Source organism: Clarias gariepinus, chromosome 24, assembly GCF_024256425.1.
Source record: "Clarias gariepinus isolate MV-2021 ecotype Netherlands chromosome 24, CGAR_prim_01v2, whole genome shotgun sequence".
Classification (NCBI taxonomy): Eukaryota; Metazoa; Chordata; class Actinopteri; order Siluriformes; family Clariidae; genus Clarias; species Clarias gariepinus.
In genome coordinates, this window is record NC_071123.1 from 5,035,472 (window position 1) to 5,058,260 (window position 22,789).

The window sequence follows — 22,789 nt, forward strand, 5'->3', positions numbered from 1 at the left end:
ACCAACACCACTTGCACATTACAGGCCACTCAAGCCATTTCCACATGTTTGGGCCATTAAAGGAGTTCCTGGGAGGCTAGCGTTTCAGACATGGCTCTGGTGTACTGAGTAAACTTTCACGGTCCCAGTTTGACTTGAACACCTCATACAGTATGTTTTGACATGACACTGGTTTTGTAAAAGGCAGTATGACATCTGGTTGGTATGTCAGGATAAACAAATAAGGGTGTGGTCCATCCAAATAATGCATGGGAGAGGACAGAAAAGCTTTTCATGAAACATAAAAGAGATCGTTATAAAGCCGAAGGCAAATAATACCCGGGAGAAAACAATACAGCAGCTTAACATGCAGGGATGCAACATTATTAACCAAATTTTTACCCCTATTTTGTGACGCATGTTATTTGTGATAATATCGAGATATACAGTCAGTTAACTCTAATACAGTATGTTATGAAGTTGACATTACATAAATAAAAAATATTTTTTTTTTTATATTCGGGTGGACTTTGCCCTTGGCTGTAGAATATATGTCTTATTTGTTCATTTCTGATCTGTTTAAATGTTTTATTTCAACAAGTCATTACATTTTTTTAATGAAACTGATATAACATTTTACAGCAACAAAAAAAGTCCACAACAAAACCGATGACAGCAAACTAATGCGAAGGACCTAGAAAGGAAATGGCAACCTAATCACCATGTACATCCACAAAATAAGACATTGAAACGTTTATAGGTTTATGGTTCTGTTCAGAAAACAAACAAGGTGGATATTTTTCAGTCAAATGTAAACTAAAGACAATACAATACAGATTCATGAGAGTTAAGTTATTGGTACCTTTTGCCAAATTGCTCGTAAACTATACAAACTCGTTGTTACCTGAATGTGTTTCGATGCATAATTAAATATATATCATCTCGCTATATCATTTCGATCCACACAACCAACCACTACTCAAATCATCCACAGTTACTTGTTTTATTGTCTCTGTTCAACAGCTTCATCTCCAAATCCATTTTTCATTTCTACTAACAGTATTATTTAAAATGATAGCTCTCATCGTCATACTCCAGCTGATCGTCCGGGTCCTCGCCCAGCTGCCCGAAGCGGAACTTGCGGTACACCGTACCATCCTGCCCCATGTACACGATATCTTCATCCTCATCGTCCTCATCATCATCATCGTTCAGAGCCGTTCTCTTGTCACGCAGGTCCACCAGCTGGTCCTCGTGTAAATACCCGTAACCATACCCTCCTGCGTTCCTGGAAGATGTTGATGAAGATGATGTCATACCTCCGCGGAAAATGTCCCGTCCACCGCTGTTGCCCAGTTTTTCGTAGCCGCGGCCAACTGTGGATTCAGGGGTCGGGCGTTTGGAGAAGGACCGCGCGATGAACACAATTACAGCTCCAATACCCAGCATGAGCAGGATGGAGGTGGTGATGAAGATGAACATGTTGCCCGAGTGCTCCAGTTCCTCATGGTTGCGGAAGGCAAAGTTTGTGCTGAGGACACACTCACCTTGAAGAAGAGAAAACAGTCTAGCTTTAGGTAAAGTGGCTCAGTGACTAAATACTGTAGGTTTCTACGCGTACTGTAGGATGCGTTTCTCATAATCGCAACTTTTTCACGTTCTGACCGAGAAGATACCAGGGTGGGGATGATCAAGAAAAATCAACATAAACGACAAAGTGAAAGGAAAAATCAGCATCTTGTTAATAATTAACAAGTAGAATTTACTATACAGTGTGCAAGTATTACACTCATTTACTCAGTTTTCTATACCAATTAAGCCTTTCAGGGTCACTGGAGCACAGGTATTAGGCAGGTTACACCCTGGATGGGTTGCCAGGCCACACACAAGCACACACTATACAGGGAATTTGGAAACTCCAATTAGTATAATCTGCACGTCATTGAACTGTGTAGTGAGAAAACCGGATTACAAGGAGAACGTGGAAACTTCACGCGCACAGACCCGAGGAGGGAGTTGAACCCTTAACCCTGGAGGTGCGAGTCCACAGTGCTAACCACTGCTAATTCACTGTATAAATTTGGTAAATTCTTCAGTACAACTCAGGAAACTGAAATGGTGCAAAATTTCTTATACACTAACAGAACTTTGCCTAACAGTTGCCTAACGTGACTTAATTATTTGTTTTGCAATTCTGTAGACAGTAGAAGATCTTACAGGGGACATGTAATATACTGTACTGTAGATTTAGCAGTGATTGATATACCCCTGGTCTGTGTACAGTTACAGCACTCCTCTTGCTCTTCCATGGGGTCTTTCTCCCCTATATCCTGTTTCCCACAGCATGGAAGACAGCGCCCCTCGGTGGCTAGAATGAACTGTGTAGGACAGGCTGTGCAGTTTTGTGGACCAGGTCCCTGACACTCCACACATGACTGGTCACAGGGTTTACAGTTATAGTTCTCCTCCAGCTGGAAAAAAAAAGAAGTAAAAAAGAATAAAAAAGTAGTTCCAATGTGACAAAATTCAAATGAACTAAAAAAACAAAGTAGTGAAAAAGTAGTACTGTGTATACAAAACACATTGATGACAAATTATGGTGGTTTTTTTTTTTGCAGCATTGTGGCATTCATTTTTGCTCATATTGGTAGATTCCACGTAAATTGAAGCATCGCTATAAAGCAGTACAGCTATTCTGACTATTCTGACTCACTTTTATCTTATGATGAAACCTTTCTATCGTCGCGGATTAAGATTCAATTATTTGTCACTTTATTTTTCACATTGTTTTCACATGTCCCAGTTGGGAAGCTGGGGTCACAGCACAGGGTCAGCCAGGATACAGCACGCCTAAAGCAGATAGGGTTAAGAGCCTTGCTCAAGTGCTCAACAGTTGCAGACTGACGGTGCTGGGGCTTGAACCCCTAACCTTCCGAACAGTAATACAGAGCCTTAATCGTTTAAAACACCACTGCCCTCAAGGGTTTTTGGAAAAGTATCTGAGCTGCGTATTGCGTATTCCGATGGCGGTCACAAACTTTTATTTGGTCGTGATAATCTCACCCCTAGCCCCTGATGTAAGCTTTGTTCTAGCCCAGCAAAGTTTTGGTGCTGCCATGGAACTGTTTATTTTTCTATCTGAGGGCCGGTGCTTCTGCTGTCTGAAAACAAAGACCTGGTTTAAAATTGGACACCAGTTCCAAACTAGCTGCCTTGATGGAAAAAATGTATTAAAGAATCTGTGATAAGGTGAACTGAACTGTTCTAGCACCTTTTTAAGAACCTTGTTGGCTATTCCTTTTATTTGCTAATCGTTAGCAGTATTGTATAGCAGGTTTGTGGAGTTAGTGTTCAAAGTATTAATTACTGTAATTTTCTTCAATCTTTAAATTGGTACCTCAGATGCGTAGTACTCCCCCATGGCACAGAGTGAATCACAGGTACCCTCTGAGAGTGAGTCTCCTGGATGACATGAGATGCAGTCCTTAACCCCTTTACCTGTTAAGTATTAAATATGAGATGCAAATCTTTACAAGTAAAATGGATGAATGAAACAAACACAGAAACAGAAACCTGTGGATGCTATTGCTCATTTCAAAAAAACTTTGGGTATATACCAAGGAACTGTACATGGCCCAGTTTTGCTGATGATACAAAGATCTACCTATCATTCCCTCAAAGAAAAGCCTCATCCTCATAGCTAAACACTCTGAGCTTACATTGTTTTTGGGAAGGACCCTAACCCCTAACAACAATATTCAGTGATGGTGCATCTTGTCATTATGGCCACTTCCTCACTTCAAAACATCATCACCTGCAAGCTTGGCTGGCACTATTAAATTCTGGCAGGAGTTTTGGAATAACAGTCTTGCATTTACATTTGCACACAAATTATTAGCATGTGAAGCTAATGGACAGGATGCAAAAGAGGGCACATAGTGCTGCCCTTCATGTGTGTTGCGATGCCATAGGATGCAGCCTGAGCAGCAGTTGGGGGTAGGTCAAGTGTCTCGGAGAAAGCACGTACTAGCCTTCACCTTCCATGATTTGTAGTTGTCATGTACTTAAGAAAACTACTGTAGCAACTCTATGAAAGCTAAAAAATGACCAAACTTGAAGAAAATAAAGTACAAATAAACAAAAGGACCGTTCGGCTAACCAGCATAACTGGGCCAAATACAGATCCTTGAGGCATACCAGATATCACTCACTCCCTTTTCACAGTTTTTTCTTCCAACTCTATTGACTGTTCCTCATCCTCCAAGAGGCATTTCTGTACCTGTGCATGTCCTACAGGTGGTGTGGCAGGGCTCACAGGTGCTGTGGATTGTGTCATGGTAATGATGAGATGGACAGGAGGACACACACCCGCCCTGCTTTTTTATTAATAGCAGCCCTTCCGTGCAGCTCACACACCCCTCGGTTTGTGTACACACTGCACACGTTGCCTCGCACTGCTTACACACCCTCAGCTCTTCATCTGCATAGTGACTTCAATAGACAGGTATATGAGTGTGTGTGGGTTTGCATGCAACAAATTTTTAATCATTAATAAGGAAAAATTTTGTCTATAAAATATAAAATTAGTAATATACATAGACATATACTGTATGCCAAAAAAATGCAAATGATATGTTGTGTGCATGTGTGTCTGAGTATGTTTACCCAGGTCTACAGGTGTCCACACACTCCTTGCCTTCTCGATACAGATGGGTTCTGCAGCTCAGGCACTCGTGGCTGTGGCGCCCTGTGCAGCTCAGACAGTTAGGATGGCACGGCTCACACCTCTGGGTCTCTCCACTGAAGAAACCTAAGGGACACTCGTGTATGCAGGAACCGTCTGTAGGTACACAACACAGCTCAAGCTCAGTGGGTCCATGTTAAAGAAACACGACAGGGTAAATAAGGATTCGATTGAGAAACATATTCATCTAGGGACTCAAAACATGAGGTTTACGAACCATTTCAAATATCAAATTTCGAATATAAATATAAATAAAAAGCTGTATGTACAGTATTCAGCACTCACTCAGCAGGTAGTGGTTCAGGGAGCAGCTGAGGCACTGGCTGTGGGCCGGGCCGGCACACTGATTGCAGTGTTTGTGACACAGGTGGCACGCACCATCACGGTCGCTGTAGTGGTGTGAGGGGCAGCTGGTGGGTGTGGCACAGCGCCCATGTGTGTCTGTTCTCAGGCCCTCTGGGCAGCTGGTGCAGTCCGTGTCCAGTGGACCAGAGCAGGCCTGGCAAGTGCTGTGACACACTGGACAACACCAGTGACAATAAAAGTTATGTATAGCAATAATATACATAATTTATTAAAAATATATATAAAAATAAACGGTCATTAATGCTAAGAGATACAATTTTGTATGGTTGAGTATCTTACGCCTTGTTCGATAATCTGACAGTAAATCAAAGATGAGAAATCAAAAAAGTAGATCAAATAAAAATTAAGTTAAAATGAATTTATACAGTTATACCAGCATGTTCAAACTCATTTATACTACTTCAGCGCTGTTATTTCAAAGATATGAAAATATAAACTAATTCCAGGAAAAATGTTCAGTTAGCTATTGGTGCAGGTTTGTTTACTTTGAGCAAGTAGCTTATTATTATCTTATTTTAAGGTAGATTATTAAATTGGGGATATGACTGTACATAACATCGCTTTTACTCAATATTTTGATTTAACTTATGGTACAGGTTAAACCTAAAACTTCTAAATCTAAGTATATTAGTATACAAATTTAAATGAACTCTAAACACAGCCAGCTTTGCATGGAAAAAAAATATTTTGTAATAAATATTTTTGTAGCAATTATGTAGGTGGGGGAAATCGGGGTAAGAATAGGGGGCATTTCAGCGCAATAACACTGGGCTCTTAGTTCGGGTATTTTACACAAACTTGCATCGGACTGCTGCGGTTTCAGAACAAAAGAGACAAACTGGTTTAAACTTCAGGCAGGAAGAATAAACATCCATTCATCTTTGAAGGTTCAGTTTTCTATTTTTAGTTGTCTACTTTTCATTTTTGCACTTTCAATTCTGTTTCTTTAAGGTTTCAGCAGCTTTTAGGTGTTGTTTCTGTCTTCCTCTACAGTATTCTGTCTATACACAGTAAAGTATCGCGTTGATTGGCTCTGTTGAGTGATGTGTATAGCCACGCCCACCTCGAGGGAAAAAGCATGGCACATAACTGCTCATAACCTCACTTCTACCCAACATTTCGATTTTATTTATGGCTCAGGTTTAACTTGAGGCAAAAACCTAATTACTGCCTGAACCTAAAACTTTTCTGATACTGGTTTCTGGTCGTACAGTGTATAAAACGATTGTGCAGAGAAAACCTTTACTTTTATTTCTATAGATCAGGACATTATATTTCATGCGTCTTCGTGTTTCTACTCACCCATACACCCCCCAGACCTGCTGTCTCTGTAAGTTTGTGACGGACAGGCTGAAACACACGTCCCGCTGCGCAGGGCGCTCTCAGGATCGGCGCACGAGTCACAGTCTTTAGAGCCCGGTCCATGACACGACTCACAATCTGAGTGACAACGGGCACACACACCTTCCTCTGTCTTCTCATAAAACCCGCGAGGACATTCAGACACACACCCCGCCTCATGCAGATAACTCTTTTCACACTCTGGAGGCGGTGAGAAAAAAAAGGCAAACCTCTTATCAGGTGTGTATAGATGGGAATGGATTGAAATATGCTCAACTTAATCAAAACCTCGCAGTTGAATAACAGAAACGTAGCATCCCTTTGTGCATCTTGTCCCTTACTTGTGCACTGGGCATCCTCAGAGCACTGGAGACACCCCTCTGGACAGCGCGTACACTCACCGCCCCGGAGCGTATGTGCACGGGGACACTCTTTCACACACTGCTGTTCGTGAAGCGCTAACGGCTGCTGACAGCTGAGACAGTTTGTGGCACTTTGCTCACATGATGTGCAACCGGGGGCACAGCTCTTACACACTGCTCCAACAGGGTAGTAGCCTCTGTAAAACAAAACACACACATAATATAAGTGCATAATCCAAAAGAGTGCAAAACCACTGGAGAAAAATTTAGCTTTATTACCTGGAGCACTGGCGCACACATTGGCCATTCAGCAGGTAGAGGGAGCTCTTACGAGTAGACAAGCAGCGCATGCAGCGTTGATTATCCTGGCACTGGGCGCAACCCTGAGGACACGCCTCACACTGCCAGCTCTCCTTATTACCAAAGCTTCCGGCCGGACACCGTGTCACACACTGCTGGTCAGAACTCAGATACCGTCCTGAAACACATACACGTAAAATCCTAAAATAATTGGGGGAAAAACAGATCAGTCTGAGTCCTAGTAGACTCTTAATCTCAAATATTGTCTCAGTGCTTGTGGCTTTGAGTCTGACAGGCTAAGGACGTCCCTCCACTGACCAATCAAGGTACAAAGAAAATTGAGAAGATTAAAGGAAGACCCTCCTGATCACCCATATGAGGATGGGTTCCTCTCATGGTTTCTTTCTTTTGTCATCTCAGGGGTTTTTTCCTTGCCATTTTCACTCATGACTTGCTCATAAGGGACAATTATCATGCACTCAAGGTCGTTGGGTGGGGCGCTGGAGCCTATCCCAGAAGACTTAGAACAAGAGGTGGGGTCCGCTTTGGACGGAGTCCCAATCCATCACAGGACACACACAATCCCACGCACATTCACACAGTACGGGCAATTTTGGAACGCCAGTAAGCCTAATCCGCATGCCTTTGGACTGTGTAAGGAAACGCACCAAGCACTGGAAAAACATGCAAACTTCATGCTCACAGACCTGAGCCGGAACTACATCTGGGCGTGCTTGCCAACAAGATTGACGGACATATGGGCTTCTTTAAAAAGTTTGCACTATTTAGATGTTTTACTGCAGATATGAGTCTCATCACCGTACAGTGCTTGGCATGTTTTACACCTTCATTCATGAGAAATTTCATCACAATAAATGTCCCGGTTTGACTTGTATTTTGTAAGTGAAAGTCATTTAAAGATAAACATCATACCTGTGACACAGGTGGTGCACTGATTCTTTTGCCCACCCCAGCACACCTGACATGAGGGATGGCATGCCTCACATTCTCTTTCATCTGAATGAGAGAAAAAAAAGGGAACTCATATACAGTATATGGCCGTTAGCTGCAGGGTTGGAGGTAGCAGAGATGAAGATGTCGAGGTTCTCTTTGGGAGTGACGAGGATAGATAAATAGATAGGATCAAGAATGAGTTCATCAGAGGGACAACACATGTAAGACGTTTTGGAGATAAAGTCAGAGAGGGCAGATTGAGGTGGTTTGGACATGTTCAGAGTAGAGATGGTGAGCATATTGGTAGAAGGATGCTGAGGTTGGAACTGCCAGGAAGGATGTCTAGAGGAAGACCAAAGAGGAGATTCATGGATGCAGTTAGAGAGGACATAAGGTTAGATAGAGTCAGAGAAGAGGAAGCAGAGGATAGGGTTAGGTGGAGGCAGATGATTCGCTGTGGCGACCACTGAAAGGGAACAGCCGAAGAACAAAGAAGAAGCTGTGGTGTAGTGACCTATAAGGAAATCTATGATCTAGAAGATAACTCATCCAGATCTCTACGGTGTGGCTCACCAGTGAGGAAGGTTTTAGCAGGACACCTCTCTTGTTCTGCTTCACACACTCCGTTCACCATGACAAGACCCTCGTGGCATTGGTCACACTCGTCTTCCTCTGGTCCAGTGCAGGTCTTGCAGCCTGTGTAACACTCCTCACACTCCTGAGTGTCCTCGTCAGCATAAAATCCATCTGGACACTCACGCATACACTTTCCGTCTGTAGGAAAAGTCTTTTACACTTCTGATTGTTCGCTAAATATTAAGCTGAGTGAGTAAGCTTATATAACAATTACTGTATCAAGAACTAATATTCTAAAAGATTGGCCTTTTACATTACCCAGTAGGAAGAAGTCCGCCTCGCACCAGTGGCACTCGTCTCCTTCACAGCTCACACAGTCACGCTCACAGGCCACACATGTCATCGTGTCCCCCACAGCATAGGTCTTAGCAGGACAGAGCTTGTAGCAGCCCTCCTCATACCTACAGCACACACAGATACAGGTTACGGTGCAGGTCAACACAAATGGTATTGTATGTTCCGTCAGAAATGAGGATTATGATTAGGCTTCATGAAACGTTTCATGCTTCTACACTTTTATTGTTTACCAATAATAATTCCAATTAATGGTTGGTATTTCAGCTTCTCCCGGCAGACAATCTGATCCAGACATACAAGCTTGGCACTGGTTTTACACTGGATGCCCTTCCTGATGCAACCCTCCCATTTTATCCTGGCTTGGGACCGTCCCTGCATCCAGTGACAGGGGTTTGGGCACTGGCTGGGAATCGAACCCGGACCTTCCGCATGGCAGGACAAACACCTACCACTGAGCCACCAGTGCCCTATACTGAGAATTAGAATTGATTGAAGTTGTGCTTTTTATCCTTTCATTGTTACATTTAATGTTGTGATGTGAAACTTCTGTTATCACTTGTTATGATGGGGTATCAAAAAGTCTTAAGATTAGCTCTGTTTACAAGCTCTGTTTTTCGCTGTATGCCATGCCTCAGAACCGTTTTTGACGGTCTGGCCCCTGGGGACGAACTGTCGATGCCCCTTGCCACAAATGTTGAAAAAGACGGGTCACGCTGCGGACCTGCCTCGCCTTTTTCGTTTGTTGAGATGGTGGACTTTTCCATTGTGAAGATTGCTGCTGTTTCTCAGGGTCGTACCCATACATTCAAGTTTCGTCACCGGTAATGATCCTCGACATGAAGGACGGGTCATCCACAGCATGCTGACGGAGTTTTTGGTAGACTTTGACGCGATGTTCATTCTGCTCCTGGGTCGGCATCCTGGGGATGAACTTGTCAACTTTTGACATGGCGCATGTTCAAATCACACATGAGGATTGTCTGGACTGTTCTGTATGACACACCGACAACGGCAGCAATGTTGTGGATAGTTCTCTGATGATCATCATACACAAGTTGCTGAATGGTTTGGACATTTTTAGCGGTTGAGCTCTTACTGATCTCTCGTCGTCTTCCAGTGATGTTCTTGAAGCGGCACGCCACTCAAAACTCATTGCAGCATCGCCGAATGCAGAATTTCACGTTAGCTCTTTGGACTTGCTGTCCACGATGAAATAGCAAACGTGGTAACGCACACGGTGAGATTAGCACCAGTCACAAAGCTCCGATGTACACAGGACGATGTCTTTTGGCACACTGACTTATGAAGGTCGATGCTCCTCGTGACTGTGTGTGTGTGTGTGTGTGTGTGTGCGTGCAGCCTTGTGCTGCCACCTGGTGGTGTGTTACAAAAGTAGTCTCGAAACCTTTTGATACCCACTCGTATACCAGTTACAATCAGTGAAGGTAAAACGTTTATTCTGCTGATACTGGAGACTCCTTCCAAGGTGGGTTTAAAAAAAATATCTCCATAAAAAGATTTTAATAATTTCTAACTTAAAAAGAAATAGAGAAGTTGCTAATAAAGAAGATTTATCTTATTAGCTCTTACTTGTAATAGCCATCAGAGCAGGAGAGACAGTGTTTGGGGTTATCTGTAATGCAAGAAATTGGGTTAGAGGAATAAACACCAGCAATAATAATAATAATAATAATAATAATAATATTGTGTACCAGAGTTCAGAACTTACAGAGTACACACTTCTTGCATCCTTCTTCACATGCCATGCAGTCATCATACTCCGGGTCCTCAACTTCTCCTACAAACACACACACACACACATCACTTTATACCATGACAATAAAAATAACAGTTTTAAATATTTAAAGGAAGCAGACTGACCCTCTCCACACTCAAGGGCCGTGCACGTTCCCTGGCTGAGATAATACGAACTGTTGCACTTTAGGCAGTGTGTGGCAGAGGAGCAGAGACTGCAGTGCTCAGGACACGGTTCACATGTCTTCACTGAAGTGTGGAAATGAGCCACAGGGCATGTGGTCACACACTCCCCGGCATACAGGTAACGGTCCTGGCCAAACCTGTCTATAGGGTTAAATAACAAGGTTCAAGGGTCGTCCATATTCACTTACAGTACAAATGAACACTGGGAATTGATAGAGACACGGATGAATGAATGAATAGATATAAAGTTATTTACTTAGACTTTATAGTTATGGCAAGAAAACAGACCAAAAAAGTCATATTTTTCCATATGAACCCATTACCTTTGTCACAGCTGGTGCAGTCAGAAGGGCCAGCACCCAGACACTGAGCACAGGAGTGGTCACACACATGGCACTGTCCACTGGACGGGTATTTACCTTCTGAGCAGTGTGTCACACACCGACCCTTGTCCAACAAGCTGAGACAAAACAGGCAGAAAGAACCAGGGTTCAACTTAAAGAATGAATTTGAAAGTGATATATATATATATATATATATATATATATATATATGAGAGAGAGAGAGAGAGAGAGAGAGAGAGAGATACTTAAATAGATTCTATTTAGGTGATTTCTTGATTCGACAGGTCTGGGTGTTTTAAGTAAAATTTAACTGAGATTTCCAAAAAAATGTCGCTAACTCAGATAGGGTCAGGAAGGTTTGGACAGCTGTTTTCTCTTGAAATGAAATCATCATTTAAAAACTGCTTTTTGCATATACTTAGGTTAACTTTGTGTAACATTAAAGAACTTTAATGATGTCAATCATTGTGATCAAGTGTGACAAATCTGCAAAGAAGAAAAAATCAGGAAGGGGCAAATACTTTTTCACGGCACTATAGAGTCCATTTAAGTCTACAATTATATATGAGAATAATAGAAAAATAACGTAGAGAATAAAAGAGGTGTTTTGAAATGTATTACAGGTAATGTAAGGTGTAAGTGGTTTAAGTGGTATCACAGTGTAGTGGGAATAGAATACACTGTAGAATCAGTAAAAATAATCATGACAGATTGTAATGTATCCGAGCAGACCCTCACCGGTTGGACGCACACCCGACACAGTCATCAGTCTTTGGTCCTTTGCACTTAAGACAAGTGCTGTCACAAGCGTGGCAGTTCCCACGCTCATCCTGGTACTCTCCTGGGATAAGCACACAATAGCTAATGATGATCAATCCTTCGGTAAATTAACAACACTTTCAACAAGAGTTTAGAATGAAATTCACCATCAGCGCAGTTATGGGTCAGAACACACGCTCCATCCTGCAGCACGAGCCGTTCCACACACTCACTGCAGTTCCCTTCGCCTGGCCCAGTACAGGCTAGACAGCTCACATCACACCTGGGTGATACATTAGATAATAACAGAATAAAATATTCTAGACATCAGGAAGAGCCATAAAAGCATCGAGTAACATAATATAAACAGACTAATTGTTTATTATAACCTGGTAATAACTTTATACATGTTATGGAAGAGATACAGATCTCAGGCTAGAACAAGACATGAACTAAACATGTACACACACACACACACACACACACACACACATACCTCCTGCAATAGGCCTGAGTTTGTCCTGTGAGGTCAGGAGGAATTTGTACAGGATAAAATCCTTGACTGCAGGAGGACACACACTTCCACTCCTCCATCACGTAACCATCAGCACAGTGAGTGCACGACTCCGAACCTGCAGCTAAACATAATCATACACACATTAATACCACTACGACTATTCACATTCAGTCTCTATACTGCTTATCCTGTTCAGGGTTGTGGGAACCAATCAGAGGGGACACGGGGCACTAGGTGGGGTACACCTTAGACTGGGTGACAGTCCATCACCGGGCACAAGCACACACACTCGCGCACACATTTAGAAAGCAAATTACTGTTTGTAATCTGCATGTATTCGGACTGTGGAAGGAGACCGGAGTAATCGGAGGAAAAATATTTTTTATTTATGCAATGCATAACTTAGGTAGACACGGACGGAAAAACATACATACATACGTCCTCCCTCCCTCTCTCTCTCTCGGGAAGATTGTAGATCTCGTGGAGTTATTTTTTTTTTAATTGACATACAATATTAAAGGTGTATCTGTTAGTCCGTACCTGAGCAGGTGGCGCAGGACGAGTGACACGGTTCACAGGAATCTTTCTGCTTGTGGTAGAAGGTTCCAGGCTCACATGTTTTCTGGCATTTGTTTCCTATCAAGCTAAGAAAAAGAATAAGAGAAAATATATTAAACACTGAATCTACTGTAGTATTCAATTAAAGTATAGTCCAATTTTTTTCAGTTATTATAATTCTTTCTCATCACAAGTCAAACCATCATTAACTTATAAAAAGGACTACTTTACCCCATGCCTCCTGGACATTCAGTACAGATACTGAACGATGTACATTCGGCACAGTTTTCGCTACATTTCCAACACGCATTCTCCTCTGTGTTGACAATACACACAAGACAAATATATTAATATTATTAATATCCGTATGTTTTGATTTACCCTTTAAGTTATGAGAATTTGCATCGCCGCAAGAGCATCAGTAGCATGACTTCTTTTCCTTTAACTGTTAAAGCGGCGGTCCTCTGGTTTGCAATACGCAGTCCAAGATTGTATATACAGTAAATATGTTCAGACTACAGTATATATTATTCCATAAAAAACAGAAGGGAAGAGATGTGCACACTCAGTTTGGTTGCTGGATTGGATAATACCACCACTATATTGTTTCTTTTCTTCTTTTACTTTGTTTAAGTTCTTCCCAAAAATACTAGCATGCTAGCAACCAACATGGATGAACATGACGAATGTGGTTGATACGCCAACAAACTTGCAAAGCAAATAAAATATTCTGGGCATATTATAAATTGTATAATAAATAAATATAAATATTATATACAGGGTCGTGCAAGACCTGGGGCCTATCCCAGGAGATTTAGGGCACGAGGCGGCAATTTGGGAATGCTGGTTAGCCCAATCTGCATGGCCTTGGACTGTGGGAGGAAACCGGAGTACCCGGAAGAAACCCATCAAGCACAGGACGAAAATGAAAAACTCCCTGGAAAATGGACCCTGGTGGTGCAAGGCGACAGTGCGAACCACAAAGCCACCATCCTGTCTGCAACATAGCTATGATTCCTAAACCTCAATTTCAACCGCTGCCTACTTGCCGTAATCGAGGTAATATCCGTCTCCACAGCTGGTCACGCATCTCTTTGTCTCCTGATCCAAATAGTATCCAGGCGCACACGAGGAACACTGATCACCACGGCTTCCTGTACACGTCAGACAGGTAGAGTAGCACTTCCTGCATCGCTTCCTGTCCCCCCAGAAGCCTTGTGGACACTGGGACAGGCATGTCCTGCACAGGGAGTCACCATCAGTCTTAGGTTCTGATATAAGAGAGTAATTTTGTGATCTGTGATGTGAATGAAACAAGTGTTGCACCTGGTGCCATTCTTAAACTTTAAGTAAAAGTGCAAGCAGGAAACACATTGATGCGGACCCGGTCCTTCGCAGCCGTCCTCACTGCATTCTGGATCACAAGACCCTTTTGCGAACAGATAGGAGAAGGCAGGAATAAAGTAAATGGGGAAATATTTTCAGCTTCACATGATTAAAGTGAATGATTACATTGAAAAAAACGCACTATTATATTCTTCAGTGTCATCTTCGCTGGACATCTCGGCTGACCGGGGCTGTTTGTGCCGTTTGTATGGGTGCTCAGAGGTGCCATAAAGCACCAGACTGCATTCCTTTAGTTTCCCTAGACACCACAAAAAAATCTCTGGTGAGAATTTTTTTTTACATGATTGTAGCTAACAGATCTAACAGCTTCAACCACTCGAGCTGGTGTATAACTGCACGCTAACTTTGGGTACCTTGCACTGCGGGGTTCCTCTTCCGGGATGGAGTGTCACTGATTTCTAGGATCCAGTCTCCTGATGCGCGCTCACCCCAGCAGTGTGTGGTCATGAACTCCCACTTTGTAAAGGCATCAGGGGAGTGATCATTGGGTCTGGGAAAAAAAACACAAACACACCTATTTGTTCATGTGAAGCATGTGCTAATATGGAAACAGTAACACGTTTACTTAATAAGTGTAAGTTCTGTGTGCTGGAAATGATAGGGTTATCAGAACATTTTGACCCGGTATGATTATCACTCACTCATCGTCTGTACCGCTTTATCCTGGGTCACAGGGCATGTGGTGGGGTACAGGGTGCCAATACAATTTGAGGACACCGATTGTCTTTAGGAGGAAACTAGAGGACATGCAAACTTATGCACACTGACCCGAGGTTGGAATCAAACCCGGTTTTGGGGAATCGAACCCAGGTCCCTGGAGGTGCAAGGCGATGAAAATCATTATTCGTGTAATAAAACAACAATTTTAAAAAGCTCTTACCGGATGGCAAGGAGCTGAGATTTGGTCCCTGTTGGAGAGGTTAAGGTTATAGACAGGTCTCCACGATGTGGATGTGTGATGGTGATGCGTAAAATTACATGTTCCAGATACATCACATGTCTGCCAGGCTCTCCAGCGCAACCTAAAGACTTGTGCACCAAGCGCCACACCCGGCCTGGACTAATCACTCTGCAAGGTTTGGGATAAAGTAAGTAACTAAGTTTAGCCAAGCAGTTTACTAATTCTTTTCAAATTGACTTAAGGTGTAACATTACCTTGGTTTGTCAATAATGATCTCATCACACGTTTGTTGTGTGGGAACCTGCCGCCACGTCTCAGCTTCTTTCACCATCGCCTCTGCGTCCATCAACCCGAATCCATATAGGTGGCTCACTGTTATAGATAGAAAACTCATTCATTACTTTATTATACTGTATGTGTATTTTGGTTATTAGAGAGAAATCTTAATAGCATTCGAATAGTAACACAAGCAAAACTGTACCCTGTTCACAAGTCAGGGTACACCCTGGACAGGGTGCCAATCCACCGAAGGGCACACACACTCACACACGCCAATTAATATAATCTGCATGTCTTCAGACTGTGGAAGGAAACCGGAGTACATGGAGGAAACTTCTTCTTCTTTGTTTTTCGGCTGTTCCCTTTCAGGGGTCACCACAGCGAATCATCTGCCTCCATCTAACACTATCCTCTGCATCCTCTTCCCTTACCCCAACTATCTTCACGTCATCTCTCACTGCATCCATAAATCTCCTCTTTGGTCTTCCTCTAGACCTCCTGCCTGGCAGTTCCAACCTCAGCATCCTTCTACCGATATATTCACCATCTCTCCTCTGAACATCTCCAAACCACATCTCTGACTTTATCTCCAAAACATCTACTGTAACATGGATAGTCCCTCTGATGAACTTATTCTTGATCCTGTCCATCCTTGTCACTCCCAAAGAGATCTTCAGCTCTGCTACCTCTAGTTCTGCCTCCTGTCTTTTCTTCAGTGCCACCGTCTCTACATTTACATTTAGTCATTTGGCAGACGCTCTTATCCAGAGCGACTTACATTTTTATCTCATTACACATCTGAGCAGTTGAGGGTTAAGGGCCTTGCTCAAGGGCCCAACAGTAGCAACTTGGTGGTTGTGGGGTTTGAACCTGTGATCTTCCGAACCGTAGTCCAATGCCTTAACCACTGAGCTACCCCTGGCCCACGACCTAGAGCATCGCTGGTCTCACCACTGTCCTGTCGCACAACACACCTGACACTCTTCTCCACCCATTCCAACCTGCCTGTACCAGCCTGTACAGGGAGGAAACCCATCTGGCAAATTTTACTACAATATTTAATGAAGCTATTGGTAGTGGATATTTTGTCTGGACAATATAATCACTGGTCCATACCCTGTCCTGCACAGGTTTTCACCCTGACCCATCTACCCTACCTAATCCTGGTACTGTAATATCCATAGATTCTGGCTTGGATTTAAAGAGAACCTATTGTGCAACATTATTTCCTGTCATTTGTGTGCATTTAGACGGGTCTCCAGTGTGCATCCACTGTACAAAAATATGTTTTTGTCCTGATTACATTTTGAATTGGCCACACAATAAGATCCCGCCCTCCCTTGTGACCTCATATGAGAAGATTCCCTCGCTGAGCTTGTTGCTCAGCTCTACCCACTGTGTTCTGTCTGGAGTGGCGTGGCTCAGCAGTAGCTGAAAAAGTGAAAAAGTATGTCAATTTATAGGACCTTTAAGAAACCCTGCTAATGTTACCATTATTTCCCGCTCCATTGGTGTACCAGTCAGGGGCAATTAGATGGGCTCGGCGGGACGTCTTCACGATGATGTGCTGCACATCCCTCCAAGTCAACAAAGGACTGGTAAAATAAAACCCAACCATTTAGACACAACATTCATAGTTATAGAAATAAAACAACATGTGGTTTGTTGTTATAAAATAATAATGCTTAACTCGCTCATAAAGAACGAACTATATAATACTCTTTATGATGTGAAGAAGTTGTGTATTACTTTGCCTCCAAAGTCAGAGCGATGATTCCCGCAACCATGGGAGCGGAAGCTGAGGTGCCGGAGTGCTCACCAGTACATCCCTGTCTTAGATCTGTCGTCACCTGAAAGTAATCACCCCCACATTGAAAACCTTCTAGGTAGAACAAACTAAAAACATTACCACTAGGCATCCGGGAACTCTTTAAAAATTGAAATGATGGGATGTCTACAGTAAAAAAAATTATGTTTAGTTGTGTTAATGTCCAGTATGAGCGGCACAAAGCATGCCAGTTACTGTAGAATAACCACTAAAGCTAGGTTTTTAGAACTGTGCTTTGGGCATTGGCTCTGTGGAGATCTCTGCATCATGTCGCTCGTCATGATCAACTCTAAAAGCTGTAAATTCTATCCATTAATTTAAAAAAGCACCTAAAAACAGATTGACCACTCACAATCCCAAGGCTTTCGCCGCTGCTGTAGGTGGAGGCCAGAGTGGAGGAACACTCCTCCAGATACCAAGGCTTGTTCCCACTCCGGGTGGTGCTTCCCACAGAGATGGTGTAGATGCTGTTTGTGTACCCGTCACATGAGCAGTGATCCTGATTTCTTCCCCCATTTCCTGATGCCCAGACAAATATGGAACCACGCCCTTTTCTGCCCTGCAAGCCAATGTCTTAGTAATGATTAAAGGGGGAACAAAAAACATTATAGGTTTTCAAAAAACAACAAACAGCACTTTACTTTACGTATGCCGTTTTCTAAAGCGAGGCGAGCAAGGCGTCCAGGACCATCCACAGTTTTTCCGTCGTCTTCCGGCCCCCAGCTCGAGCTGTAAATGTCAATGTACTGCTGTCTCAGGCTCAGCGATTTGGCCTCCACCATGTCCGTCATGTCACCATCCAACATTCGGATACCTAAACATACAAATCGAGGCGCTTAAGGCTGAAAATATTGACTGGTTGGAAAAGTGGTATCTTAATTTAAAGACATACCACCGATCCTGGCATTGTAGGCAATTCCAACGGTGCACAGTGAGTTGTTCGCAGTAGCAGCCACCACTCCGGCACATCTCGTTCCATGTCTAAACGGAAATGATCATTTAATTCCGGACAGTTTTTGTTGACTATGTTTAATATGTTTAATCTTTAAATCTATTCAGACCTGTTTTTATCCATTGCATCATATTGTGGTGATGGGTCGGCATCATTCCCGTCAAAATCATAGCTAGCTTGTGCATCCTTATAGTGATAGGATAACATAGGATAAGATACGTAACCATATTTATATGAGGGGAAATATGATTGCAGTAGAACATGGAGTACGTACATAGTTTTGCTTCAGGTCTGGATGTTGTGTCTCCACACCATCGTCCAAAATAGAGACCACGACCCCTTTCCCAGTGTAGCCTCGGCTCCATGCAGCCCTAATGTTCATGTCAGTCGTGCAGTTCTGATCACAGCGCTACAGGGAAATAATGGACTATTTATTAAGCCAACTTTTTCCATTCAAACTAAACTACTAAAAAGTCAGTAAAGCACAAACTATCAAAAAAAGTCAATGCTGGCTACAATAGCAAGGCACCAGAAGATCCAGTGCACAAAAGCCCACTAAGCACAGTGCCTAGCAAACAAAAAGCTCAAGGTCAATGACATGGCCTCCAATTTCCCCAGATCTCCGTCCGATCAAGCACTCATGGTCTGTGCCAGACAGATGAGTCCCATCCAATGAAGCCTCACCCGGCAACCCACAGGATCTACCGACAACATCCTGGTGCCAGGATGCCACAACACACCCCCAGAAGTCCCCAGACCCCAGAAGTCTTCTGTAGTCATGCCCAAAGGGCCAGAGCTGCCCAGGTGGCACAAGAGGAACCTATGCAATACTGGAGCTAATATGTTGCATTGTAATACTATGGCTAATTGGCTTACACTACTGTACATGAGTCTACAGGCGGGGCTACAAGGTAATCACCCCCAGGCTCTACTTCACGCATGTTGTTTACATTTACATTTAGGCATTTGGCAGACGCTCTTATCTATATCTTATCTCATTATACATCCGAGCAGTTGAGGGTTAAGGGCCTTGCTCAAGGGCCCAACAGTGGCAACTTGGTGGTTTTGGGGTTTGAACCTGGGATCTTCCAAACCGTAGTCCAATGCCTTGGTCACTTGTTTCCCATGCAACAACTGAGAGTGAAATCAGTGCAGATCAACATACTGTAGGCTCAGAACTTTGGAAGGGAATAATCATAAAATTTTGGTGTAAACAATACTAACAATGTACCACATGCTGTCCCATTTTGGATCATTGAAGCTGATGAACTGGGTCTCGGTGGCTCTGCTGATTCGTTTCACCCTCCTGTAAAGCACCTGCTGCTGGATCCACTTCACCTTTAACACCAAAAACAGAATGGAATTATATCTGAGATACGTGAGAACATACTGTATGGTGACACAAATTAGAGAGAAGAAATTTAAATATGAATAATTGAACATGGTTAGTTATGGCTGATAATTTTGTAGCTGCGTTAGTATAGTTGTGGGCTGGTGTTTGTGTGTGTGTCTCTATGTTAGCAATCATATGTCTGTTGAGGTGTAGTCTGACCATAAACTATTCATTGGCATCTCAGTAACAGCTGGCACATGATCTGTATACCTTGCTCTCTGTAGCAATGAGGCTATGTTTCTCTCTGCTTGCTACTGTGGAACGTTTGATGATTCTTGGATGCTGGAAGTGGTAGTGGTCCTTCAGACCCCCGATCTGCAGTAGGACAAGGAAAAAGATATCAGGCTGTGCATCCAAGACCTGCTTGAGCATGTCTGCAGCTCCATCATGACTGGCACAGGTATAAATTATGCACTCATCCTTGATGTATTCCATTGAGTCAATCACCAGCTCGTGTTACACTACTGATAAACTTACCAACAAGGTGCAACCTGACCTAGTGGGAAATAGTCAGAGCTTAAGCTATTGGTTGATGCTTAATCTCTGATACGATGGGGTCATAGCGCTATTATGGTGACTTGAGCTAAAGAATAATGTAACCTAGACTAAAACACAGCTGGAACACCTGGAACAGGTACACACAATGGGACTTCTTTATTAAGTCGGCTACAAAGAAATTTATCCATAAATCATCTGGCAAGGCATTTACCAAAGAAATGTGGTGCTCATGAAAATCAAATAAGTTCAAGAAAATCATATTCTACAAGATTTTTTGAGGTTTGTCATGTGCAAACGTTTCTGGATACCTGACCATCACACCCATGCATTACAGTATGTTGAACATCCCATTCGAGGTATATTCCACTTTTGCTCTTACAATAGAATTTGTGTTCATTTAGCGACAAGTGTGAGGTCGGGCACTGATGGTGTGTGAGCAGGCCTGGTGTACAGTTCACATTCCAGGTTATCCCAAAGTAAGGTTGAGGGCTTAATGGAGGACATTCAAGATCTTCCATACCAAACTTGCCAACCTTCATGAAGATCGCTTTGTGCACTGAAGCATTGTCATAATGTGAAATTAAACAAAGACAGTCTATACTGTACAAATGTGAGTCGTCATATCATGTCAATTATTAAGTCACACATGTTAGTTTTGCTCGGTGGCCTATATTGTGCAGTAGCTGAACTGTTTTGCATTTAAGTTGTCCGTGTATTTTTCGCTGTAACCCCAAAAAGTTATTTGAGGTAGAGGTAGCAGAGAAATCCTGGTGCCAAATTAGGCCAAGGGTTTCCTCTTTCTTACTACATCACAGAATCCTCATTTAAATATTAAACATAGGTTTTTGTCGTTACAAACTCACATCGGCCATACAGTATCTCAGCAACCGGACATGATACAGAAATAAACTCTGTATCAAAATGCAACTTGTTGAACAAGCATTCTGAAAATATAATTAACTCAAATGATCCAAAATGTGACTTAACATCTGGTTTGATGTTTGATGGTCACCACTTTTGATGGGAATATCACGTGTGGGTCTGATGGTCCAATGTCCACAAGCATTTGGCCATATCGTGCATATACAAATTATGATGATAGTTATTATAGTATGTGTGAAATTTGTGTGAAAAAGATTTTATAGTAAAGAAGACAAAAAGTAATGGCACGCTGGAACACTATAAGGGAAGGAAGAATTGTTGGATGAGTTAACAAGTAACTAAGGTAAGATGACACTTTTTTTTAATTTAGTCATAATTTTGTCACTTGCACTTAAATAAACTTTGCCCTTTAAAAAGTTTTATGCGCATCACAAAATGGAAATAAGTTATGCCATGACATTCAGTGTTGCTAATACTTTTGTAAATCTGGTGGGGATTTCTTTTTGTTTTTTGGTTTGGCCTATGAAAAGAGTCACACCCAACATTACTCAATGACGGAAACATTATAGTGGGTATATATAAAATGGTCCCAAACTAGAACTCAAATTGCGCTGCTTAGCTTTCTAAAGCAGGTATGGCGGGTTAAGGTTTCATCCTGCATGGTTGCACACATACATTATAGAAGAGTTAGTGACCTACTAAGGCGGTTTTAAGTGAAAAGATGGTCAAATTGTAACACCATGACAATTCTGATGAATAAAAGTTTGGTTTTTGGACCATCAAGTAGATCAACTATAGTAGATCAACTATCAGGTGGATCATATAGTAAACGACTTATTGTAATTATTTTCTAAAACACAAGACCCATCCGCCTTTGTAGGCCTGGGACATTCTATCTGGTTAAAATTTAAATCATGTAAAGTGCAAATCAATCAGTGGATAGCCAAAATGAAACTTGGTTGCTTTGGAACTATAAAAATGCAATCTTGTGCGATCACAATCTCTAATCTAATTATAACCAACACCATCATCACCAGAATTTTCTTCTTTTTTCTCTCTATGATAGAGTCTACAAAGCATTTTGGTAAGTCCCTCTGGATAAGGGCGTCTGCCAAATGTAAATGTCCATGCAAAACCAAAAAAAGCTGGTGGTCACCGCTTAAAGCCATAGCAGACAAAATCATGCTTTCTTCCTTTCTTTTCTTTCTTTCTTTTTTGAAAACATACATATGTACACATCATTTAGGTTACATACCTGTCCCATATTCAGAAATCCATACTTTTCGGCAATCCGGTCTGCATGTTCTTGACCTCCACTAATTCTCACCGCCCAGTGGTTAGTAAACAATTGTGCCTCACATACCAGAAATATGAGTACAAAAGCAATCATCAGCTGAAAAAGTGCTGCAGGTGGTCTCATACCTAATGGCATCTTCCAGTCATTTCCCATCAAACCTCACCACTTTCATATGTAGCTATAACGTTGACAACATTCCTGTATAAACTAAGGCGATCAGCAAACTCGCAGTCGCTTCCTACGGACGCAGTTTA

General features: G+C 42.4%; 1 protein-coding gene across 1 annotated transcript; it reads right to left on the reverse strand.

The window, feature by feature from the left end:
* Positions 1–607: 607 nt before the first annotated feature.
* Positions 608–22,730, reverse strand: pcsk5a (proprotein convertase subtilisin/kexin type 5a). Its single transcript, XM_053485427.1, has 37 exons — positions 22,494–22,730; positions 20,069–20,173; positions 19,690–19,803; positions 18,740–18,874; positions 18,575–18,651; positions 18,406–18,494; positions 18,155–18,327; positions 17,866–18,072; positions 17,435–17,535; positions 17,177–17,280; positions 15,661–15,778; positions 15,386–15,574; positions 14,859–14,995; positions 14,627–14,743; positions 14,425–14,527; positions 14,148–14,338; positions 13,330–13,414; positions 13,081–13,184; positions 12,520–12,661; positions 12,191–12,306; positions 12,003–12,105; positions 11,244–11,380; positions 10,861–11,061; positions 10,709–10,777; positions 10,570–10,612; positions 8,941–9,083; positions 8,620–8,820; positions 8,026–8,109; positions 7,072–7,270; positions 6,772–6,989; positions 6,392–6,631; positions 5,009–5,242; positions 4,645–4,819; positions 4,259–4,470; positions 3,377–3,477; positions 2,246–2,450; positions 608–1,526 (listed from the first exon to the last, which is right to left on the reverse strand). Exons 1-37 carry the CDS (start codon positions 22,686–22,688, stop codon positions 1,042–1,044), a joined length of 5,652 nt encoding a protein of 1,883 aa, XP_053341402.1. The 5' UTR covers positions 22,689–22,730; the 3' UTR covers positions 608–1,041.
* Positions 22,731–22,789: the final 59 nt, after the last annotated feature.

Excerpts from the sequence above, each read along its gene's own strand:
- pcsk5a (XM_053485427.1), bottom strand. The coding sequence starts at position 22,688 with ATGGGAAATGACTGGAAGATGCCATTAGGTATGAGACCACCTGCAGCA. Across the intron at positions 18,875-19,689 it reads GGGACAGCATGTGGTACATT|CGCTGTGATCAGAACTGCAC; the intron begins GTTAGTATTGTT and ends ATTTCCCTGTAG. Across the intron at positions 4,471-4,644 it reads GTGGACACCTGTAGACCTGG|TCACTATGCAGATGAAGAGC; the intron begins GTAAACATACTC and ends TGTCTATTGAAG.